Here is a 25089-nt window from a genome sequence, read left to right on the forward strand (position 1 = left end):
TTAAAACAAGAGGAAATTGTAAACAATAATACAGTCAAAAAAAAAAAAAAAGAAAAGAAAACAATTATTGTAAAAAGTGTAATTAACTAAAGCTCTTACCCGAAGGCTTTGGATAATACTGCTCTTTCAAAATAAATCATTGCACAGAAATTAGCCTGAAGATAATGTTGTTTGGGGATTTTTTTGTTCTGTTCTATTTGGGTTTTTGTCAACCAGGCCTCAACCTTTACCCTTTTTTTTTTTTTTTTCCATAAACATTTCTGAAACAAATTGGTCCCTGGTAAGTAAACATGCTATCCCAATTTCAGAGCAACTTTACAGGCTTAAAAAATTAAAGAGATACCCATGTTCACAGTAGCATATTCACTACAACCAAAAGATGAAAGCAACCCAGATACTCATCAATGGATGAATGGATAAAGAAAATGTCGTTTTAGGGGGCACCTGGCTGGCGCAGTTAGTAGTGTATGTGACTCTTGATCACAGGGTTATAAATTGAACCCTCACGTTGCATGGTGAGCTTACTTAAAAAAATTAAGAAATATTTTTTTCGATGTGATTATATACATAAATAGAATATAATTCAACCTTAAAATAGGAAGGAAATTCTGACATATCCTACAAATATGGATTAACCTTGAGAACACTATGTTAAGCAAATATGATAAAGACAAAAGAACAATTACTATGACCTCATTTATGTGTAGTACCTAGAGTCAGGCGCGGAGATAGAAAGTAGAATGGCGATTACCAGGATCTGGGGGAAGAGAGGAGCAGGTATTGTGGTTTAATAGGCAGAGTTTCAGTCTTGCAAGATGAAAAGAGTTCTAAAGGCTTTACATAGTGATGAAATTGTACTTAACACTACTGAACAGTAAACCTAAAAATGGTTAAGATGTTAAATTTTACATTATAAGTATTTTACCAAATTAAAAGAGAAAGGCAGAAGATTCCAATTCCAGGGATGGTGGAATAGCTTATACCAGACAAACCTTCCTACAGAAGACTATCAGGAACTTTAAAAAATATATATTAAAGAACTATTTAAAGACCTTGGAGAGATGGGTGCCTGCGTGGCTCAGTTAAGCAACTGCCTTGGGCTCAGGTCATCATCCCAGGGTCCTGGGATAAAGCCCCGCATTGGGCTCCCTCCTCAGTGGGGAGCTTGTCTCTCCCTCTGCTGCTCCCCTGCTTGTGCTCTCTGTCTGTCCCTCTCTCTGTCACATAAATAAAGGAAATATTTTAAATTTTTAAAAAATTAAATAAATACATAAAGGCACTGGAGAGCAGAGTGAAAGGAACTGAAGGGAAAATCTACCCTTGATAGAAGGGACTCGCCCTGGTACCAACCACATTTATGTAACTTTCCCTTAAAGTACTCAACAGTCTTAGAGGCACAAGGAAGTTCAAATTTAGACTGAACATCTGTATTTTTTTTAATATAAGATATCAGAAAACAGAGTTAGGAACTGCCAAAGCACCTAAAAATAAGGGCAGGAAATACAAATAAGATGGAGCCACAAAATCTGGATTATAAACCCTCAAACCCATGGTTGACTCTGCCCTACACATGTATGGAGGTAAGACTGCAAGGAAACACCAACAGCTGGAATTGAAAGAGCTGAGCAGATTCTCTGACTGCAGTCCAAGACAGAGTGACAGAGTCTGGAGATGGAGTCCTGCCCTGTTACAGATGTGACCATGGACTTTCATTGAAACTGTGTAAGGAACATGAACTTGATGACTTCAGCCTATGTCCCAAGACTGAGGGATTCATCTTAGACTAAGGATAAAATCCAAGCAGACCTGCCCTGAAAATATGTATAAAACCAAGTATCCTCAAGGTGAACAGTCAAAAATTAAGCTGGCTACTAGACCAAAAACGAACACTCTTCAGAGGAAGGTAACATAAAACTAGGATGTCTAGAAAGTAGCATCTACATTGTTCAGGATAAAATAAAAAATAAGAAGACCTCTGCCTTCTTGTGATTTCTGTCAAATAAATAAATAAAATCTTTAAAAAAAAAAATAAGAAGACCTAAGAAAAACTGAAAAAGAAAAAAAAAGTAACACATACTTAAGAGAAAAACCAATGGATATAAATCAACTCTAAGATGGCTTTGATTTTGGACTTTGCATACAGAGACTTTAAAGCAATTATAGAAATATGTTCAAGGAATTAAAGATAAAGATGGTAATAACAAATGGCAAATGGGGAAATCTCTGCAGAGAACTAAATAAAAATTCTAGACAGGGGATGCCTGGGTGGCTCAGTTGGTTAAACATCTGCCTTCAGCTCAGGTCATGCATCGGGCTCCTTGCTTAGCTGGGAGCCTGCTTCTCCCTCTGCCTGCTGCTCCCCATGCTTGTGCACTCTCTCTCTCTCTGACAAATAAATAAATACAATCTGAAAAAAAAAAAAAAGAAAGAAAGAAAAGAAATTCTAGACAGAAGTACAATATTTGAAATTTTTTGAAAAGATTTTATTTATTTATTTGACAGAGAAAGCAAGATCACAAGTAGGCAGAGCAGCAGGCAGAGACAGAGGGGTAAGCAGGCTCCCTGCTGAGCAGAGAGCCCAATGTGGGGCTCGATCCCAGGACCTTGAGATCATGACCTGAGCCAAAGGCAGAGGCTTAATCCACTGAGTCACCCAGGTACCTTGTACAATACTTGAAATTTTAAAATTCACTGGATACACTTAAGTAGATAAAAACAACGAAAAAAACAGTGAACTTGAAGACAGATGAATAAAAATTACCCTATCTAGAGAACAGAAAGAAAAAAGAATTAGTAAATTAGACAACATCAAAATTAAAAACTTCTGCTCAAAGACAACATTAAAAAATAAAAGGGAATTTACAAACTAGGAGAAAGTATTCACTGTATCTATATCTAACAAAGGATGTGAATCTACAATCTTTAAAAACATTCCTACAAATCAACTGTAAGGTAAATTTTAAAAAAGAAAGACTTGACCAGACACATCACAAAGGAAGATATAGAAATGGTCAATAATCAATGAAAGGATGCTCATCATCATTAGTTGTCATAGATATGCAATTTAAGGTTACAGGAAGATTCTGTTTTACATTTATCAGAATAGTTAAAATAGAACAAATGACAACAGTAAATATCAGTGATAATGTAAAACAATTGGAACAGTCATACATAGTGAGAGTCTAAATAAAGACATCATCACTTTACAATATTATTTGTCAATTTCTCATGAAGTTAAGCACACAACTTACCCTAGGTCTGGTAATTCTACTCCTTGAAATTTGTCCATACACATGAAAACATATGTCCACAAAAATGCTTGTTTATAGCAACTTTACCCAGTGTGTTTCAAAAAATTAGAAACAACACAAATGTCCAAAAAAGAAAGAATAAATATATGGACACAGTCATATTAGTAAAATAGAATACTACTCAGTAGTAATAACAAAAAATGAACTGATTCAAACAATTGATAAATCTTAAAAACATGCTGAGAAAAGAAGCCAGGCATAAAAGACTATATCCTGTATGATTCCATCTCTATAAGGTTTAAGAACAGGCAAACTTATCTATAATGATAGAAATTAGAACAAGGGAAAGTGTGTTTGATTAGAGGGGGTCAGAAGGCAAACTTTCTGTAATGATAGAAATGTGCTTTAGTTTCATAGGGTTGCTAGTTACATAGTTATACACATTTATGAAAATTACTGAATTTATGTACACTTAATATCTGTGCATTTCAAAGTATGTAAATTTTACCTCAATAAAAGCAATTAGTTACTTTTAAACCATGATTTTGAGATTATGAATTAAAATTATTGGATTTTACATTTGGCTTTTGTCAAAGTTACCATACTTTACTAATAGAAATATTTTTAAAGTTTAATTAGTCCCTAAAGTTCTAAAACTATGAATCCACACAATTTCAGACTGCTTCTGTATTTACATAGCACTCATCTTCAAATTTTAATACAGTGATTTCTGTGAACCATGAAAGTAAACATACTTACTATGTACTTATCACGTTATTCACTTCTCTCAACTTTATATCTAATATCCATATTCACTCTAAAAACTCACTTTTTTTCTGTACTTATAACTGAAATTGTGTTTTTAGAAATTTGATTTTAAAAATATTATTTGAAATTTAATTTGATCTCAAAATGTCTTTTCAACTTTAATATTTCTAATTACACCTGATTTCCACTTCTACATGGAACAATACCATGCCCTTACAACTTACCTTCAACACATTAATTTTCATAAATGTGTATAACTATGTAACTAGCAACCCTATGAAACTAAAGCACATTTCTATCATTACAGAATACTAGTTTTACTGACATGTCCTTCATTAAGAAGGCTGACTGCTATATCCCTTAATTTGCTTAACTGATTTGTTGATGAGCAAGCCTGAGTGCATTCATCCCCAACACACCTTCTCTAGGTTATATCTAAAAGAAAAAATATTTCCTAATACCTATTTTAGGTGACAGAGAACAGATCCTTGTTTCATACAGTGGAACTAGCTCTACATGACTGGTTAGCTTCATGTGACCTGGAAATCCAAGTCAATATTTAAATCCCATCCATTCAACTAAAATATGGATGTATTTATTCAGACATTATAAAAATTCCCAATGTTACACACAGACAAGAAGGATAGATAAATCTGTTAGAGATTATAGTTTTCCCTTCAGAACATAATGAATTGCTTTACATGGTAATCATAAGCTTTCATTTAATCCTTACCTTCTTTCAGAGCTTTGTCCATATTATGAGAAATTACTACCCTTCTAGACTGAACTGACTCATGTGGGTTTCCATACACAGGACTCTGAAATGTAAAGAAAGGAAAAAAAGGACACAGATTACTAAATGAATAAATTATATATAAAAATAAAACCAAACCATGAAATACCATTTAAATAAGCTTTAAGATGTTGCTTAATAGATTATAAAGTTCTTCTGGAAAAGTAAATAAATGCTTGACATTAGTTAAGAAATTTTTGAAAAAGAAGGATTTTCCCTACCAGATATCAAAACAACATGATGCCAGAGCAAGAATAAACAAATCAATAGAACAATAGAAGTACAAAAACAAATCTATCTATATATGAGAATCAAGAACACAAGAAAGTTTGACTATTGAATAAGTGGCTTTAGAATAACTTGATATTCATGTATTAAAAAAAGGTTAGAGCTTTGTCTCATACTTTATGCATAAATAATTCCAAATATATAAAAAGTACATTATTTTTTAAACTAAAAATATTGTTCAAAGGAAATAAGGGAGAAGCCATGTATAATCATGGGATGGAGAAGGTCTCTCTAAAAGAAGACACAAAATTCAAAAGTTTAAAAAAAAAAAAAGCTAACAAATACAACTATATAAAATAAAATCCTGTTTGGCAAAATATACTAAGAAATGTAAATGATAGAGCAGGAGATAATATCTCAACATATATAACAAAGGACTATTATTTAACCTATACAGAGCTCCTCAGAAAAATAACTAAAATCTAAGAAAAGAAACTGAAAGATCATATAAGATAAACAAATAAATAAATATATGAAAAAAATATGTAACCTCCCTTTTAGTTAGAGAAATACAAATTTGACCAATGACCAAAGCAGGGGGAAAGATGAATACTGTCTAATATTGGCAAAGATACATAGAATTGCTCATTTCATACATTGCTGGGTGAAATGTCTATTTCTATGAGCTACAATTTCATTTAGCAATTCTACTCCTAGGAATCCAACCAATGGAAATACTTGCACGTATGCAAAGAAGTATACATACAAAGAATTTCACTGCTCTATTGACTTCAAGGGCAAAAAATGAGAAAAAAAAAAACAAATATCAATAGTCAGAGTTCAATTATGGTACACCCATATTTTAAAATATAATGCAGCCATTAAAAGCATAGAATTAGCTGGAACTATACAGAGAGGATTAGCATGGCCCCTGTACAAGAATGACATGCAAATTTGTGAAGTGTTCCATAAAAAAAAGAATGTGACTGACAGGCAGCACACATATTTAAGCATATTCTGTGCTTATGTGTCAATCTTTACAAATTCCTCCAAAATTTAATTTTTTTTCATTCTCACCTTTACTCTTTTTTGTCCCTAATCATGGCTTTACTACTTCTTGCCATCTGTCCACATACTCTTCTCCCTCTGCTTCATACTTAGATATAATATGCAGTATATAAACATATGTTTGTTACTACTGACTACAGCTGAGTAAGTCCTTCACTCTTTTTAATCTAAAAAAGAGTATGAGAACAATGTTCTCTATTTTGGCTCTTTCAGTAAAATCACTATTATTTTTTCAATCTGTTTTTCTAATGTGGGGTTCTGGATTTCTCCACAGCCCATCCCCCAGGGGTTACTGGCCCTTACTGGAAAGAAAATAGTCCTTCATCCCTATCCCATCCCCACAGCCTGACGGAGAATCTCTGAGTAAGGGAAACGGGGGGGTGGGGGTGGGGGGGTGGAATCATGGGCCCAAAATAACTGGGAAACCATGCATGAAAATTCCTTTTTTAAGGATATAATGGAGCCAGAATCTCCTTGTCTCTAAATTACTACACAAGTATAAGTTAGTCACTACCACACATACTCTTCTTCTTTTAGATCACAAATATGCAATTTACTAATCCTTATACCAAAATGGAAAAAGAAAAGAGAAAGGGAAGAAGGGAAGAGGCAGGGAGAAATTTGTTGCAGTTGGCTGCAACAAATGCAAAATTTGAATAAATTCCTGTGGCTCAGAGGGCAGTTGAGCCAAAATTATCTTCATTTCCCTTCTATCTATAGGTTTGAAAAAACAAACTCCACATGGCAGAGACTCCCCCAAAAAACTTGTTCTTTAAGGCAAATGCTGACTTGCCCTATCTGTGCTGCCACAGGCCTCGTTCCCCAAGGAAAGTTTACCTCTTCCTGACAGCCACTTTCCTAAAATGCCAGTACTGGGAAACAGGAAATAAAAATGTCTGTACTCTTCTCACTGCAGCAAAGTGCTAGAAATAAATCTTCAGTAAGATTTCAAATCCAGAAATTAGGACTTCGAATGTAGTCTGACCACTCAGCTCTATTTAAGTTTTTAGTATCCATACCACACTATTAACTCATAAAAGCTTTTGGTTAACCAGTACCCCGTCAGGTAAAAAGTACACTTTGTTTTTTATGTAATTGAAATAAGTGAACTCCGTCTTCATTTTAAGATTTAAATCTAGCTTAAAATGAACTTGAGTTCAGGAGTGCCTGGGTGGCTCAGTGGGTTAAGCCTCTGCCTTTGGCTAAGCTCATGATCTCAGCGTCCTGGGATCAAGTTCTGCATCTGGCTCTCTGCTCAGTCGGGAGCCTGCTTCCCCATCTCCCTCTTCCTGCCTCTCTGCCTACTTGTGATCTCTATCAAATAAATAAAATCCTTTAAAAAAATGAACTTGAGTTCATTTTTAATCATTTGGTGAGTTCTCTGGAGAGAAAATGAGATCCTAACATATAAATGCTTATTTTAAAAGCTGTTTCCCAAAGACAGGGCAAAACCAAAGAGCTTTTCTCTAATATATGTAACTAGATCTTCAAGTATCAAGGAGTAGCATATCAATAAACCCTTTATTGAGTAGATATGAGCTTTCTGTTCACTTCTGAAGATCAGTTTTTAGTCTGTTGCCAAAACACAGTCCACTGTCTTTGTGTCGGAGCTACAGGCACCATTTCCTGAGGAAGCAACATCCAAAGAGAATCCATGTAGAGAGACCTGGGTACTCCAACACCATTAGCAACTAAAGAACCAGAAACAACCTGGAATCCAGCCAAGACATGTACCTCATTGTCCGTTGTTTATAAGCACAACATTGCTTACTTACTGTGTTGCTTCCTGTGGGAACACAAACCAAGCCAGGCCCAGCAGCCCATGGCTTGGAAATGCTTTCATGCCCATTACCTGGGCTACTCAAACAAGTGCCGCTTTCCTTGTTCTCCTTCAGTATATGTTTATACAGTGAAAAAAAAAAAAAGGTTTTTTTAAATGTGCTTTAGTCTACTTTAAAAAGAAAAACAGTTGCACAGAGTTGAAAGAGTAATGGGTAATTTCTTATAAGGTACCGAAATAGTGATTTATCTTAGGAAAACAAACCCCAAACCCTGATCATCACCATTAACCACATGGAGCTGTCACATGGCTGAGCCTTTCCAAGTACTCTCAGCATCTGACGACTCCTGGGATCCCATGACTAATACACTCATTCTCAAACTATGTTATTTTCAAAACCATGCCTCTTTTCAAGCCAATAATTTTCTGCCTCAGCCTCAAAAAATAGTTTCTCCAAAACCAAAGAAATGCAAGAATCAGACAGAGCCTTCCTCAGAAGATAAGGGACTAAAAACTTGAAAGGCTATCTCAAGAAGATATGACAAAAGACTTGAAAATCCACTTCATTTGACTAAGACACTGACAAAAGACTGTGACATGAGCAATAGGTCAGGTCTAAGACGGAAGCTGAGTAGCCAGGGGCCAGAGCTGGGAGGGCAGCAGGGCAGAGCAGAGAGAACACGGGCTCTCAAATCTGTCCAGAAGCGCATTTTACTCAGGGTGGATCCATGACCAATCACTTCCCTTTCTAGCTTCAGTGGGCTTAGAAGATTTCAGAGGATGAAATAACTAGTACCAAGGGTCCAAAAATGGAAAGAGACAACAGGAGCCTGGTAAGGAATATAAATGAGTTAAGGGGGTTGTCCCCGGTGTATAGCTAGATTTTCCAACTCTCTTCAACAAAAAACAGAAATCAAAAAGCTCAGATGCTATCTCTGAGAAATTTTAATTCCCAACACTGTGAGCTTACACTGTTGGGGCCAAAAACCATGAGCCACATTCAAACCACGGTCCTCTACTCTGTAACTGCTGCTCCCAGAAAGCACTTAGCAGAGTACCTGGCACCCAATTCAAAATGTTACCAGCTTTCAACAAACTGAGGCTAACCAGTGGGTTGGTTGGATGGCTTATTGGTTTTCTGAAGGGAAAGGAATGGTAGAAATGAAAGTAAGAAAGAAGGGCTGAAACAGTAACAGGAAAATAAGACACAACATAATAAAACACATTGTTCTTGAAATATTTTTATCTCTGAGGCTATACTTTAAAAGGAGGAAAGTGTACATTTCCTGGAGATGTTCTACAGTGTATGTACCTTTACACTTTCTATTACTGGTGAAGTATTTGAGTATTCAAACAAAACCTGGTCTGATCAGAAGCCAGTTTCCTGGATTGTGCTTTATAATGTTTAATCAGGAATTCAAAAAGGTCTCATTTTCTTTATTGATAAAAGAAAATTGTCAAACACATACACTAAGGATTAAGGGAGAGTGTACTCATGGAAAGTAGTAGTATTTGTGTTCCCCCCCCAACCAGGTATTATTCCTATTTCACATATAAGAAAAAAAAAAGCTTTGAAATTCAAACCTACAAATGATCTCATATTGTTTTTCTAAGATCCCAAACATGCTTTAATTTCTTTTCAAAATGCTATTTCTAATAACATAAAGAACAAAGACACATTCTACATTATAGATGTAAAGAATTAAATTGGCCTATAACACCATTAATTCAGAGATAATCGTTACTGACATTTCAGTATATTTCTTCTTAGCGGGTAACTCCGACACTTACTAAGTAACTTTGGGCAACTTATTTTTCTGTACCTCAATTCTTCATCTCTAAAATAAAGACAACAATAGCACCTGCCTCTTTGGGTTGATGAGAGCATTAAATGAGTTAACACACATGAACATAAGAGAGCCTGGTAACACAATAATAAAAACAAATTATTATTGGTAGTTTTTTTCATTTTCATACTTTTTTTTAAAATTAGGATCATAGTATTCACACAGCTCTGAAACTGGCTTTTCATACTCAATACTACATTATGAACATCTTTCATTAAATAAAAGATTTGGAATATATGGTTTTGAATGACAATGTAACTAATCTCTTATTTATTTTGTACATTTACCTTGTCTCCACCATTTTTTCCTATTTTAAATGAAAAAATATTTTCATTTCTATGCTATTGATCTTAGTGCCACCAGAAACATTCTTAAAAAAATACTAAGTGTCTATTAAATATACAGATGGATTTAGACTCTGACTTCCTTCAAAGGACTGTATACCTCAAGAATTTTGTGCTTCAGGGAGAGTTTTTTATCAGCTAAGCACAAACTGAAGGAACAAAAGGGCATGGTGGGAGGGCTTGGTTGGGGGTGCTCTGAAGCACAAATTATGCAAAGGTGAACTGGAAAAATCCCTTTCTAGCCTCTTCAGCCAATTCCAAACTATGTACCTTGAAAGCCCAAAGCGGCAGGGCATTTCCAGACAGGGAAATGAGGAAGAGACACAGAGACAGGAGCAAGTGAGGGCCTTCTCTACCCTGCAGAATACTCAGTAAAGCCAGCTTGGCCTCCAGAAATACAAATCCCTATCGTGATTTTACCTAAAATGAACTTGGCAAGAGATGAATGGTAGATTAGATTATCAGTAGCTCCTATAGATTACACCATTTATCAAAGTATTATTGTGTCAGGCTAAAGGTCAGCCCTGCCTGCACACATCAAATGTAGGAATCAAGGTTCTGTTTATATCTCTATAACGAAAGAACTTCTTCAGTTGGGATAGATCTGAGACTAGATCCTATAAAGGAGTATGAAATAAGAACTTTTCTCTGAACAAATATGAAATTCAAATATACTGTTTTCTGGAGCACCATCTCCCTGTTACTACTATGGCAAAAGCATAGGACATGACATTACAGTGACAAGAGCACTAAATTAAGACCCAGAACCATAGGCTGTGGTTGGTTCTTTGCCACTTTCTTGCTGAGTTCTAGTAAACATATCCACCTTCTGAGATTCAATTCAATCTAAATCATTTCTGCTCTATTTATATTAAAAGGATTATTCTGCATTGTAAGAAGGATAATGCAATATGAAAGTGCTTTAAAATTATAAAGCAGTTGACAAATATAGGTTCTTATTATGGTTCCAAGTCATGGTCTAATTTTTTTTACTATGTTAATTTCCTTCCCCCCAAAATAATTATGAGTTCTATGACATGTGACTGGTATGACCTTTCATGCTTTCAGGCCTAACTGTCCCAAGCAGGCTTCTTGGTTAATAATCCACTTTCCAGGAGAAAAAATGAGTGTTTCTCCATTAATTGATCAGCAGAGGTAGATTTTGAAGTAGATTAATATATCTAGGATTGTTTTTCCACTCAGAAGAATTAGACTAATGGGAAGAAAAATGTGTTTTCTTTCTAATGTCAGGAACTTAAATCTGAAGATCTTTAGAAAACACACTTCACTTGATTTTAAGAGAAATTTAAGTATATTTCAAATCAGAACAGATTTGGAAACTGAAATTCTAACATGCACTTAAAAGTACACAGGCAGCCGCAGTTGGCCTAAATTGGCAACTGTAGAAAAGATACTAGGGCTGGCAGGAGGAGAATGAGGAAAAGCAAATTGGCTTAGGAAGGGTCACCGAAAACTGACATTAGCTTTGTGCATTCCTGAAAAGGTTTGTGTAATGAAAATTCTGTAACCATTTTATCACTGGCTTCCACTGTAATTTTGAGTCCATGAGGGAAATCACAAGTTTCCATGATATGAATCACATTTCCATCCATTCATTCAATCATCTAACATTTACTGAGGATTCTGTGTGTCTGCTGCCACTTAGCTGGGTACTACAGAGACAAAGTTAAAGAACTTACATTCTCTGGGTTCACAGGCCTTAATCTATTCTTGATGGAAGTTCACAATCAAATAAGACAGGTGGCAAAAGGTTTGGGGAAAAAAAAAAGAACTATTGTTGAGCCCTTACTGTTGTACCAGGCCCTATACTAAGTACATTCTCATTCAGTCCTCACAGTGACACCATGAGATAGTTCCTGTTATTCCCATTTTATGGATCAGGAAACCATTTTAAAGAGGGAGACTATGCCGAGGAATTCTAATATTCTTCCTAGTCTGGTATCTTCTCTACATTTTGTTTTCCAGCCCAGGTCATGGAAGAAAAGTTACTTAATATACAGTCAACACAGGAAATCATTTCAGGAGAATTTTGAAGTTCATACGTATTGAAGTATATTACAAAAATTACTCTCATCTCACCAAAGTTCTCACTGAAACCACTCACTACAAATAATAAAGGAGTCAAGAGTGGTTACCTCTGCTTCATGTAACTCAAGAAATACATGAGTCACATAGAATTGCTTTTTTCACAGAGATCTTTAGTAATGAAAGCAATCACGGTTATTGGTTTTTTTTTTTTTTAATATTCCATTACTGTCCTGAAACACTATAATACCATTATTAATTTGCTGGCTAGCTTTTAAATAAAAACAGATGATTAAATATTTAGTACATACCTAGTTAGAAAAATATCACATTAGTAATTTGATTCAGTAGGATCTCTATTTCCACAGTTCGCTTAAAGCAAAAAGCTGAGCTCCATGTAGAGTGGCCCAGATAACAAATATATACAAGATATTGAAATGTAGGAGATGAATTATTGCCATGAAAAATTCTGGCTGTATAAAACTGAAAACACAATTAAATGCAAACTACTCAGATGCTGACTTTTTTATCCCTTCCAAACAGATAAGTAAAAAGTTAACTGTCCCTGCCTAGATCCAAATCATACAAATTATTTCTTCCATTCCTATCTAAAATAAATGTTGAAAATCAAAGAATAAAACTTCTTCTGAGAAGAAACATAGTATTAAAGATAGGCCTTTGTGCAGCAGCCATTCCATCCTCAAGAAGAGGGGACATGCTGGTACATGTGGGTATATGAACATATACGAATACCACATGCGGCTGAGTTTCCTTTGCCCCTATTGATACCCAGAAGCTGCTATCCACTGCTTGAAAACACACCAATTCAGTTTTCAAGAATCACTTGAGGAATCTGCTCGAATGCAGATTTCTTGTTCCAATCCCCCAAGATTCTTAATTCAGAAAGCTTAAGGTGTGTCTTTGAAATAAGTATATATTTTTAACAAAAATTTCTAAATTACTTATGGACCCTTAGACTACACGGAGAAAGGCTAAATGATCATGGTAACACAAGTTATGACACCTGAAAAAACTGACACTTTTTTACTATTCAGAAGATTTTAAGAACATAGCAATCATTTTACATTAAGTGGAAGCAGAATCACAGAAGATTTATTCCTAACTTTGACTTTGCTCTGTTAACTGAAATGAAAATTACAATATTTCTTTTTTTAAAATGTTTTAAAATATTTTTTATTTACTTATTTGACAGACAGAGATCACAAGTAGGCAGATAGGCAGGCAGAGAGAGAGAAAGGGGAAACCAAGCTCCCTGCTGAGCAGAGAGCCTGACGCAGGGCTCCCTCCCAGGACCCTGGGATCATTACCTGAGCCAAAGGCAGATGCTTAACCCACTGATGCCCCCAAAATTACAGTATTTCATTTGTAGTCTCAAAAAATTCTTTCTCCAAAATTTCTATTCCACAATATTAACAAACCATTATTCACTTTAAGAGACAAGAAAAATCAGTTAAAGTAATAAGAGCTAGTTTTAAATGCAGTTCTTGAATCAAAAATTATTTGTATTCCTAGAATGGTCGACACTGAGTACAGGCACTGAATGAAACCATTCTTGGAAATTTAAATTGCCGAAGACATACTCTTCTAAAGAAAAACAACTCTATTAACTAACTTCTTATTGCATTTAATTGGTAAAATCACCCAAGTATAGTTCAAAGCAAATGCCATGAAGGGCACTCGTATTGCCAGAGCTGGACTTGGTCAAAACAGTCAAGAGACAATAACCCCACTCTCCCCACCCATAGACTTTCCCATTGTCTCTGATTTCATAGTGTATAATGCAAGCTTTCTCCTCAGACAATATTTTACCAGAGAGCTCCTGAAGGCAACTCCTCAGTCACAAGAGAAATAGGAAGATGAATCACATGCAACATCCGGGCACATCACATCCACAACACAGTGTCTTGGCTCCTCAGCTCCAGGACCTTCCTCTCCACTCCCCCTTTCTTGTAGCCACACCGAAGGTTTTGGCATGAGCATTAGAAGTCTGTCAATCTCTTTGATCCTTCCCCTTTCTCTAAGCTCCCTCCTGGCCTCTGTTCCTTCCTTGGCTTAGCTGACACCTGAGCAACTCTTATCAAGGATTCCTGCCCCCTGACCCGTTCCATATCCTGGCTCCTTCTTGGTTCCATCACAGGAGCTAAGTGGTCCTCCTAAAAAATATATCACAACCAAGCCAATGGGCGTCACCACATTCTCCTGGCCTCCAACCCACATCAGCCCTTAACTCCAATAAAACAATATGCCCACTTACTTTTGCTAGGCTTCCTCTCCCTTGCGGCAGGAGAGCATAAAAATTGAGAGGCTGGCCCCAGTGTCAGAAAAAGCCTGGATCACTGGTTCACAACCTGACCTTTGGCAAGTCACTTAATCTCTTTAAAACAGTTTCCTGACCCATAAAATGGGGATAACAGTAAGTATCTCATGGGGTCACTATGAGGACTGAATGAGAATGTACTTGGTATAGGGCCCAGGTACAACAGTAAGGGCTCAACAAAAAATCTTCCTGTTATTTTCTCCAAGAGGTGGTGGTGGTGGTAGTGGTGGTGGTGGTGGTGGTGGTTTCCAAACCTTTTACGACCTCTCTTAAAATTACCTTTTACAGGGGCACCTGGGTGGCTCAGTGGGTTAAAGCCTCTGCCTTCAGCTCAGGTCATGATCCCGGGGTCCGGGGATCGAGCCCCGCATGGGGCTCTCTGCTCAGCAGGGAGCCTGCTTCCTTTCCTCTCTCTCTGCCTCTCTGCCTCCCTGTGATTTCTGTCTGTCAAAATAAATAAAATCTTTAAAAAAAAAAAATTACCTTTTACATTTGTCATCCTCTTAACCACGAGCAATTAATTTTACTTCCTACTTACCAAGAAAGTAGGGGTCAGCTTGAAACATCTGAGTTCTTTGCCAACCTCCTACGAGGCTCTCTCTCTGTACCCTCCCCTTTGTTCCTCCTTCCCACTAGTCTCAAGCCTAAACCCTCCACCTGTGCTCTGGTCCCACTGCCTGGACACTGCCCTATCAATCATCCTCTAGCTCGGAGGCTTTCAGGCCCTTTCTCTCTACTTTTCACGATTCCCCTTTAACCCAAAAATGTTTTTACATATCTCCACTCAACAAAAGTTCCCCAAACACACACACACACACACACACACACACACACATACACACACTCCTATAAATGCTGCCTTCTCTACTTTCCTCCTTAGCCAAGCTTCTAGAGGAGCACTGTCCATGTACTGTCTCTCCTTCCTTACCTCCTGCTCACTCTTCACCCACAAGAATATAATTTTTGCTCCCACATCCGCCTTTGCTTCCCAAAACACCACTGGCACAAATCTCCAAAGACCTCCCAGTTGTCAAACCCAGTGGACACCTCTTGCTTGGTCCTCCTTCTGGACCTCTCTGACCTTCTGGACCTTCTGGACCTTCTGACCTCCTTCTGGACCTCTTCTGAACCTACACCTGATGCTACTTGCCATTGATTCTCTGCTTCTCTGGGCTTTTCTTTCCTGTCCTGGAATATTTCCTCTCACACCTCAGTGAGCAGCCCCTCCTCCACCTACCCTCTGGCTCCCTGGTTTCAATCATTCAATCAATCCTTGTAGTTTTAGCTACCGCCTGCATCCTGACTGCCAACAAATCTACTTGCTTCATCCTGGCCTCTCCCTGAAATTGCACACCAGCAAATCTCACTGCAGGCTGAACATATCCACGGGCCCCTCAAAATCTACATGGCAAAAACTCATTACCCTCCCCCATTCCAAAACTCATTACCCTCCCCCATTCCAAAACTGAGCAAATAGCATCTAACGCCATTCAGCCACCCATGCCAGACCCTGGAATTAACCTAGACTTCTCCCTCTCCTCACTGAAATAAACGTTTACTGGGCAGACCCAAAGGGCAGGTAAAGCGGACTGAACGGAAGGGCAGTTGAAGTGGACTTTTACCAACAAGCAGAAGTGACCATGTAGAGATGGGGGCAGTGGCCTTCCGAGGGGCATGTGGGTGCTCTCACACCCACCACACAAAGGTAAATTCAGGAACAGAAGGTAGCTTTAAGAATGAATGGAAGTGTGGAAGACAGGCTAAGAGAAGTTAGCCCTAGTCATGAAGACCTGTGAGGTGAAGTGAAATGCTCATTGTTTTGACTTTATTACTTCTTTCCTTCCTAAAGGACCCACTCAGGTCACCCTCAGAAATCCTGTCCCCCTTGCCAACAATTCGTTAGGAAAGGATACCTGCCCCAGCCCAGTCAGTAAGATGTGAAGGGAACATTGCAGGAGGCATTTCTGGCAACTTTTCCCTTGCTCTGAAAAGGGATTTTCTTCCCCTGGACATCATCCTATGTGGCTGCAATACCTGTGCCTACTACAGTCATCTGGCCACTAGTCTGAGAATTAATCCCCCTCAGAGAAGGGCAAAAAAATACGAAGAAATGGTGCTGGCAGCTTGACAGGGGCCTGCCCTCCCCTGGGCCTGTCCTACCTCTATAGATTGTATATTATTTCTTAATAATCTCTTTATTATTTAAAAAAAAGTGGGGATATGGGGATCAGTCAGGTATAGAAAACAGGATTAAGTACAGTTTAATAGATTCCATTAAGATAGGACTTCTCAGAAGTTAACACAATAATGCACATTATAAAGGTTCAAGAACGGGGCACCTGGATGACTCCGTAGCTTAAGTGTCTGCCATTGGCTCAGGTCATGATCTCAGGGTCCTGAGACTGAGCCCTGCATTGGGCTCCCTGCTCAGTGGGAAGTCTGCTTCTCCCTCTTCCTTTGCCTCTCCCTCCAGTTTGTGTGCTCGCTCTCTGTATCACTCTCTCTCAAATAACTAAATAACATCTTTTATAAATAAATAAGGCAAGTTTCAAGAACTTAGTTTTTGAAATTATGTGACCAAACAAGGCTCTCATCCTGCCTCTTGTTTTTTGCAGTATACCTAAAAGCATCTCCCAGAAATTAAACATTAATGGAATGTAGTTTGGAAAAGTGGCTTTTACCAGAGCAGATGAGAAGACTCTATAACTGACTATTATCATATAGTAAAGTGATGACAGTAATACAGACACAGAAATGTGCTCCGGGAATCCAGAGGAACCACTGCCCTTCTAGGTGGTTCTCACTCAGAATGGCAGATGGGTTTCACATTATGTGCCAACTCTGGTAAATATTTAGTGGTTGCCTGGAAGACTATATTGAAAGGGATTCTGAGACGTCATCCAGATCCAGCAGAAAAACATAAACAAAATATGGCCATACTTGATTAGTAATGATCGTCATGAGCACAGAAGGGGCAGCTGGAACACCATTCTATTCAACCTGAGAGCTCTAAAGTGACACTAATTCCTAAACAGATCCTAGAACCATCTCAGAGAATATCCAGGTTTTTTTGTTTTTTTTTTTTAACCTGAATTAGGTAACACTAGCCTTTAATAATTACAAAGGTAATAAGGTGGTTAAGTGTACAGACTCCAGAGTAAAAGAGACCTGGGTTTAATCCTTAGTTCCTCCACATGCTACATGGCCTGGGTACTTTATTCAGTTGCTCTAAACCTCTAAACTTCAGTCTTCCCATCTGTAAAATAACAGTCCTATCTCACATGGTAGGTATAAAAATTAAATTAGGTAATACATACATATAGCCACCAGCATACAGTAAGTACAATAAATGTTAAGTTTAGCTACAATAATTACTAAGGCAGTCACTCTCTAACATTCACATTGGGACTCGGTAGTGCACATATTTGTCTGCTGTATTCACAATCATGCACTGGAGTGCAGTGAGTTCAATGGAGACCACAGAAACTATTTCCCTGAACCCGTGAACAATGCCAGTGTAGGCTCTGATAAGCAAGCAGCAAAATGATTAAAGCACTGTCCAAAATAAGTGCTACTTGACTTTAAGAAGACAAACAGAGTACATAAATCTGACTACTGGATGAATTCCCTGCAAAAGACTGATCTCACACATATTTTTCCAGATTTCTTCAAAGAGAAAGCCAAGAAACAATGACCAAACTAATAGCTATGAGCTTAACACCTAGAATGAGTTTTTGGTTTTATTTTTTTTTTCCTTCGGGCCACAGAACTTTCAGTGCTAAAACCAAGACAGGTCTAAGCAAATCAGGTCCACTTGTCACCCTACAAACAAATAAAGCAAATGAAGTTCCAACAGCTAGATCTGGGTCTGGCTGTGCTGCTCAGAGCTGAGGCAGAATGGGTTCTTGAAATTCCACATCCAACTAAAAGAAATCAGAGCTCTTTTTGAAGAAATGGCTAATTGCAGGTGTGAGAACAGAAAATGCTCAAGATGAACCTGAAATATCCTGTTATGCCAGAGAGCCAAAGATGGGATTATTTAAGCTTCAAAAAGATAATTACAACTATTGAAACCCATCTATTGTTTTCAAATCTGTAATTTTGTAATTTTTTTTCAAAACACAAAACAACTAATCACCTTCAGAGGATGATGGGGAATCAACTCATTATTTTATTTTTTGAGATTTAAAAAAATTTTTTTAATTTTTTTATATTAACATGTAATGTATTATTTTCCCCAGGGGTACAAGTCTGTGAATCATCAGGCTTACAACATTTCACAGCACTCACCATAGCACATACCCTCACCAACATCCATCACCCGGCCACCCTATCCCTCCCCCAACCACCATCAACTCATTGTTTTAGAAGCAATGGGGGAAAATCTAGCATTTACCCTGCTTTTCTATGTGAACTGTACTACTGTGTAACCAAATAGATGAAGGAAACATGTCTCTTTTTAAAAATATTCAAACCAATAAATAAAAATGAAAGAATGAAATTAAAATGAACATGATCTCCTTCTTGGAAGCCTCATGCACTTATTTTTTTCCCCCATCCACATATTTCTGATAATGGATCACCACCAGCAGATTGTAAATCTAGGCCACGTGACCACCACTCTTCACTCGGACTCAGATGTCCACCCCAGCAAATCACCCCTTGCCCAGAAACATAAGAGGTTCCAGTAGCTTGTACTACAGACTCACTCTATGGCAGAAGTAAAACATTACCATTCTGTCACCCCCAACAAGTCAGTGGAACTTGGTATCAAGCATCAACAGCTACTGATATAACAAAAAAGAAAAATGAGGTTATGTGCCTCCTGATGAATGATCACACCACCACCTTTGGTCTGCCAAAGGGATCAAACACAAGTTTAATCAAGCCTCTGGATCCAGCTGCCAAATTGCAGGACATACAAAGGAAAAGAACATGCTGAACTGCATCATTCACACACAATCAAGCAAAACCCAAACTATAGGACATGCCACAGGATAGATGCTCCAGGTTCTTCACAGATAAACTGTAAAGGAAAGAAAAGGAGAGAGGGGAAACTGATTTTTTTTTTTTTTTATTTTTTTATTTTATTTTTATTTTATTTATTTTTTTTATTTATTTGTCATAGAGAGAGAAGCGAGAGCTAGCACAGGCAGACAGAATGGCAGGCAGAGGCAGAGGGAGAAGCAGGCTCCCTGCCAAGCAAGGAGCCTGATGTGGGACTCGATCCCAGGACGCTGGGATCATGACCTGAGCCGAAGGCAGCCGCTTAACCAACTGAGCCACCCAGGCGTCCCTGATTTTTTTTTAAATGGGCAAGAAAAACACCATGATGTACACTGATGCATATTCGAGTGATAAAACTATAATCGCATGCAAGGAAGTGATTACTAATGAAGTCAAGACACTTAGGTGTAATAGAAGGGGCTGAAATGGGGTGGAGATACAGAGGGTCTTAGAGGGGCTTCTGAGGTTTTTGTAAGTTACAAGGTATCCTCTTTATGATCATTCATCCAACCATACATTTTGTGAGATTCTCTGAATCTGCATTTTTTATTTTATAATAAAAAGTTCTTTTCAAAAGAGATACTGTAAATTCTACCATTTAATACCTTCTATATTCAAAGCACTTCTACAAATACTAGAATCTGTATTTTCAAATACTATAACATTGTTCCCCCAAATCCTAGAAATTATTTATCTCCATTTTTCAGATAGGAAGACTGGGGTCTAGGAATCTTAAGCAGGTTGCCCATAGTCATAGTTATTAGGGCAGAGCCATGATTCAAATTCAGAAGACTGGCTCCAAAACCATTATGTTGATTCCCAGTTATTCGGTCAAGAAAGATTTATCTTTTACCTATTAAATCATGTTAAATGTGGGGTGTCTGGGTGGCTCAGTGGGTTAGAGCCTCTGCCTTCAGCTCAGGTCATGATCCCGGAGTCCTGGGATCGAGTCCCGTGTCAGGCTCTCTGCTCAGCAGGGAGCCTGCTTCCTCCTCTCTCTCTGCCTGCTTCTCTGCCTACTTGTGATCTCTGTCCGTCAAATAAATAAATAAAAATCTTTTAAAAAATAATAAAAATAAATAAATCATGCTAAATGTTAAAGATATGAGGGAGTTTCTGCCTTCATGGAGATCAAGAAAGAGAAGAAAGATATCATCCAGGGCATCTAAAATTACAGTTGTGATAGAAAAAATAAAGAAAAGGTATGTGGTCATGAGAGTATACACAGCAGATAGGGGGACCATTTCTGCAGAAACAATAGCTGAGGTCTGGGGGAAAGAAATTAACTACCCAAGGGGGCAGTGGGCTTCTCCAAGTAGAGGAAGCTAGATACAAGGTCACCAGTGAAGGAGCAAGCATGGCCTTTTGAGGACTGAGGATGGAACATGAGGATGAAGGTAGTGAAGACAGGTGACGCTGAAGAGCTGGGAAGAACAGGAAGCTACTGGTGGATTTTAATTAAATGTGTTGAAGATGGATTGATTAGGTTTGCATTTTTAATATGCCAACAAGGAGACAGAGAGAACAGTTGAGAGGCTACTGCGGTCATCTAGGTGGGACATGATGGCAGTTGGGATGAAGCAGGAAAGATGGAAAGAAGTAGATGGGTGCAAGATGCTCAAGAGGTAAGAAGGCAGGACCTGGTGATGGACGGACGGTATATGGAGAGTGAGGAGAAGGAGATGTTCAGGGAACTCAAAGCCTTCTGGCTGTGGTACCTGATGTAAGGAGGTGTTAGTCATGAACATAAAAGACAACAGAAGAGGGATGAGGACACTTGAACTAGCTGAGTTTTAGGCACCACAGCAAATGCCAAGTCAAGCAGTTGAATACATGAGACTGAGACCCCAAAAGAGGAATAAATCTCTACTCCTCAGTGTAGAGATGGTTATTACAGGGGGCTTAAGGATGAGACTACCTAAAATAATAAAAAAAGAGATCCAAGAATAACCATTATTCAAATCTGGAAAACAAAGCAACTTCCTGAGATAATCTAGAGATTGTTATCTCAGAAAGGTTTAGTGAAACTGAAAAAAATCATGAGAAAGAGATTAATTGCCTCAAAAAAAACATCGTGAAATTTCTGGAATAGTTAAAATGTTAACTTCATGTCTAACAAAATGGGAAAGCCTGCATGCAGCCCTCAGGTGGGTATTTGTAAGAGCTGACTTAGAGGATAAAGAGGCCTTTTGCGAGGTGACTTGTATGTATGGGTTCAAGGTTGGAGACAGAGAGAACTCTAGCTTTGACTCCAAGGGCTGCTCCTGGCCAGGTGGACAACAAGGTAGAGCTATCTTCACAAGAAATGCAAACAGGAGCATCAGCTCCTCGGCTTCCATAATAAGGGTGAGGAAAAAATGTTTAGAAGTATATCCAAAGAGAAACAGGGCTACACACTTAGCTACTATGAACTACAAAAAAAAAAAAAAGGACTAAATACACACACCTGGATATCCAGCTTCAGGGGACTGAGACACTAGTAGCACAATAGGAAATGTGCTTTTTCACAGACTTCCAGCAGTGATGGCAGAAAAGCCACTCTCAAATGCTTTGCAGGTACCATGAATGGAAGAACACAAATAAGCTTATTCACAAATATAGAAGACACTGCCAATGGACTCTCAGAAATACTGGGGAGGGGCAGTTAGAGGCATGTAGACCAAGGTTCTGCATGAGCAGACAGAAGTAAACACCTATAAAATTTTACTTCCTGCCATCAATGGCAGTCATATATAAATACTGTCACTCACACATACTGGTGATTGAGAACTACAGAAATGCAGGTTACTTTAGAAATAGGTATTTGTATCTGTAGTGTCATTTGCAAATATCTACAGATAAAGGGCTGGTATTCAAGATCTATAAAGAACTTCTCAAACTCAACACCCAAAGAACAAATAATCAAGTCAAAAAATGGTCAGAAGACATTAACAGACACTTCTCCAAAGAAGATACACAAATGGCTAACAGACACATGAAAAAATGTTCAACATCATTAGCCATCAGGAAAATTCAAATCGAAACCACACTGAGATACCACTTTACACCAGTAAAAATAGCAAAAATTGACAAGGCAAGAAACAACAAATGTTGGAGAGGTTGTGGAGAAAAGGAAACCCCCTCACACTGTTGTTGGGATACAAGCTGGTGTAGCCACTTTGGAAAACAGTGTGAAGTTTCGTCAAAAAGTTAAAAATAGAGCCACCCTATGACCCGGCAATTGCACTACTGGGTATTCACCCCAGAAATACAGATGTAGAGAAAAGAAGAGCCACATGCACCCCAATGTTCATAGCAGCAATGGCCACAACAGCCAAACTGTGGAAGATGCTGAGATGCCCTTCAACAGGTCAGTGGATAAAGATGTGGTCCATATATACGATGAAATATTACTCAGCTATCAGAAAGGATGAATACCCACCATTTGCATCAACATAGATGGAACTGGAGGAGATTATGCTGAGTGAAATAAGTCAAGCAGAGAGACAATTATCATATGATTTCACTTATATGTGGAACATAAGGAATAGCATGGAGGACATTAGGAGAAGGAAGGGAAAAATGAAGGACAGGGAAATCAGAGTGGGAGAAGAGCCATGAGAGACTATGGACTCCAGGAAACAAACTGAGGATTTTAGAGGGGAGGGGGTAGGGGGATGGGTGAACCCAGAAATGGTTATTAAGGAGGGCACAGATTACATGGAACACTGGGTGTTACATGCAAACAATGAATCATGGAAGACTACATCAAAAACTAAAGATGTACTGCATGGTGACTAATATAACATAATAAAAAAAATTTTTTTAAAGAAATAAGTATTTGTAGAAACTTATCTAATTTTCTAAGAGTAGTATTCTATACCAAAACTGGAAGCTTATTAAATAGATCCTAGTAGCCTAAAAAAGTTCATGTCTCTTACCCTAAAAATGTACTATTTGTTCTTTTTCTTCCTTGGCCTCAGAGACATTTTATCTGGAGCTCCCACAGACATTTTTCTTCACATCCAGCTCATGGCAATTCAGACATGGAAACCCCAGTATGGCTGACAAATGTACTGGACTGACCAGTGCCTATAGTAACTGACCAGAACAGGTCACCCCCAGGGACAGAGCAGGCACATCTCACACTCATAAGTACATTCTACCAAAGCAGGACCTGAGCTGGGAAACCCATCAAAATACAACCAAACCCACTGGACCTTCTGGAAACCTTCACTGTGTTTCCGGAAACTATATAAGCACACTCCTTAAGTCTAACACAGATGCAGAAATGAATCATGGATGCAGGCCCTGGCCTGAGGCTCAAGGTATCCAGGAGAACCCTCTAGAAGAGATGCCCACCACTCCCATCATTCCCACCCACTCACCCAACCCTAATTTGGAAAGGGACCTAATACTGGGGTAAAAAAAATAATAATAAATTCCAAGTTTGCAGTATTTTTCTTTCGAAAGCAAAGTTGCATTTTTTTTAAAGCCACAAGTTCGTATGCTATCATTTTAATACTTAAAGCCTTCCATTGGCAATGTTCATTTTCTTAAGCCGGGAGCCTTCAGCACTAAACCTGCTGAGTCACCATTTTATACAACTGTGTGCACCATTCTGACTACAAGAGCTCACATTTTCAGGAGTCTGGGGGTACTCCTTACCCCAAAACAATAAGGTTGGGAAATAAAACCTAAGATATTTTCAAGAAGGCAACATTCAATTACAAGGGTGACATCAAAAACAAAACAAAACTTGAGATTCAAGACTGAAATGAATCTCCTGGGAAAGGACCAAAATGTGGGCTCCAAAAAGAACAAACATTTAAACTTGGAAACTGTGGTCTCCATTTTGTGAACAGGAGGACCCTTTTTTTGGGACTGAATTTATTGTTTAAAGAGAATGTTGGAACACTCTGGAGAAGATAATTAAACCTAACTGTAATGATGATATTTTACGTCAAAGAAAAAAATCTCACTCAAATTTATTCTCTCGTCTCCATTCACACAGCTTCATTATCTCTTTTTTTTTTTTTTTAAGATTTCGTTTATTTATTTGACAGAGAGAGACACAGTTAGAGAGGCAACACAGGCAGAAGGAGTGGGAGAGGGAGAACCAGGTTTCCCGCTGAGCAGGAAGCCGAATGTGGGGCTCATCCCAGCATCCTGGGATCATGACCCAAGCTGAATGGAGACGCTTAAGGACTGAGCCACATAGGCATGCAATTAACTTTTACTTTTTATCACTGCACTTAACATGGCATTTCTCCTCCTGGGTCGGTAGCTGCCAAGCCTACAGACTAAAATCCAGTTCTATTCTCTTGACTGAAGATTTCCACAACATGACCCAAACTAACTTTCCAATCCTAGCTCTTATGATTCATCTCATATACTCAGCGGCAACTCAGATCCTAAATGGTACAGGCATTCTGTCAGCAGTTTGGTTGACTTATTTTTTGTATAAATTATTAAAATAAATATTGCCTCCTTTAGAGTCTTGCTAAATCAAATCACACTTTCTGTATTTCTTAGCATTCATATCCTGTTTTTGATGAGCATTTATTTTTTTGTTCCAGGTATAATCATGTATTGTATCTTCGTACTTTGAACTTATCATTCATATATAACTTCTTGTGT

The 25089-nt window shown here is 38.0% G+C and overlaps 1 protein-coding gene and 1 pseudogene across 2 annotated transcripts in view; one reads left to right on the forward strand and one right to left on the reverse strand.

The window, feature by feature from the left end:
* The window catches only part of SNX25 (sorting nexin 25), a 120888-nt gene that overhangs the window by 90124 nt on the left and 5675 nt on the right, over positions 1-25089 (reverse strand). For both annotated transcript variants that reach the window (XM_032329224.1, XM_032329225.1), the window contains exon 2: positions 4753-4837. In XM_032329224.1, the coding sequence (XP_032185115.1) occupies positions 4753-4837 (85 nt within the window). The remainder of the gene's footprint in view (positions 1-4752; positions 4838-25089) is intronic.
* On the forward strand, positions 5918-6016 carry LOC116582070 (annotated as a pseudogene).

Source organism: Mustela erminea, chromosome 21, assembly GCF_009829155.1.
Source record: "Mustela erminea isolate mMusErm1 chromosome 21, mMusErm1.Pri, whole genome shotgun sequence".
NCBI lineage: Eukaryota > Metazoa > Chordata > Mammalia > Carnivora > Mustelidae > Mustela > Mustela erminea.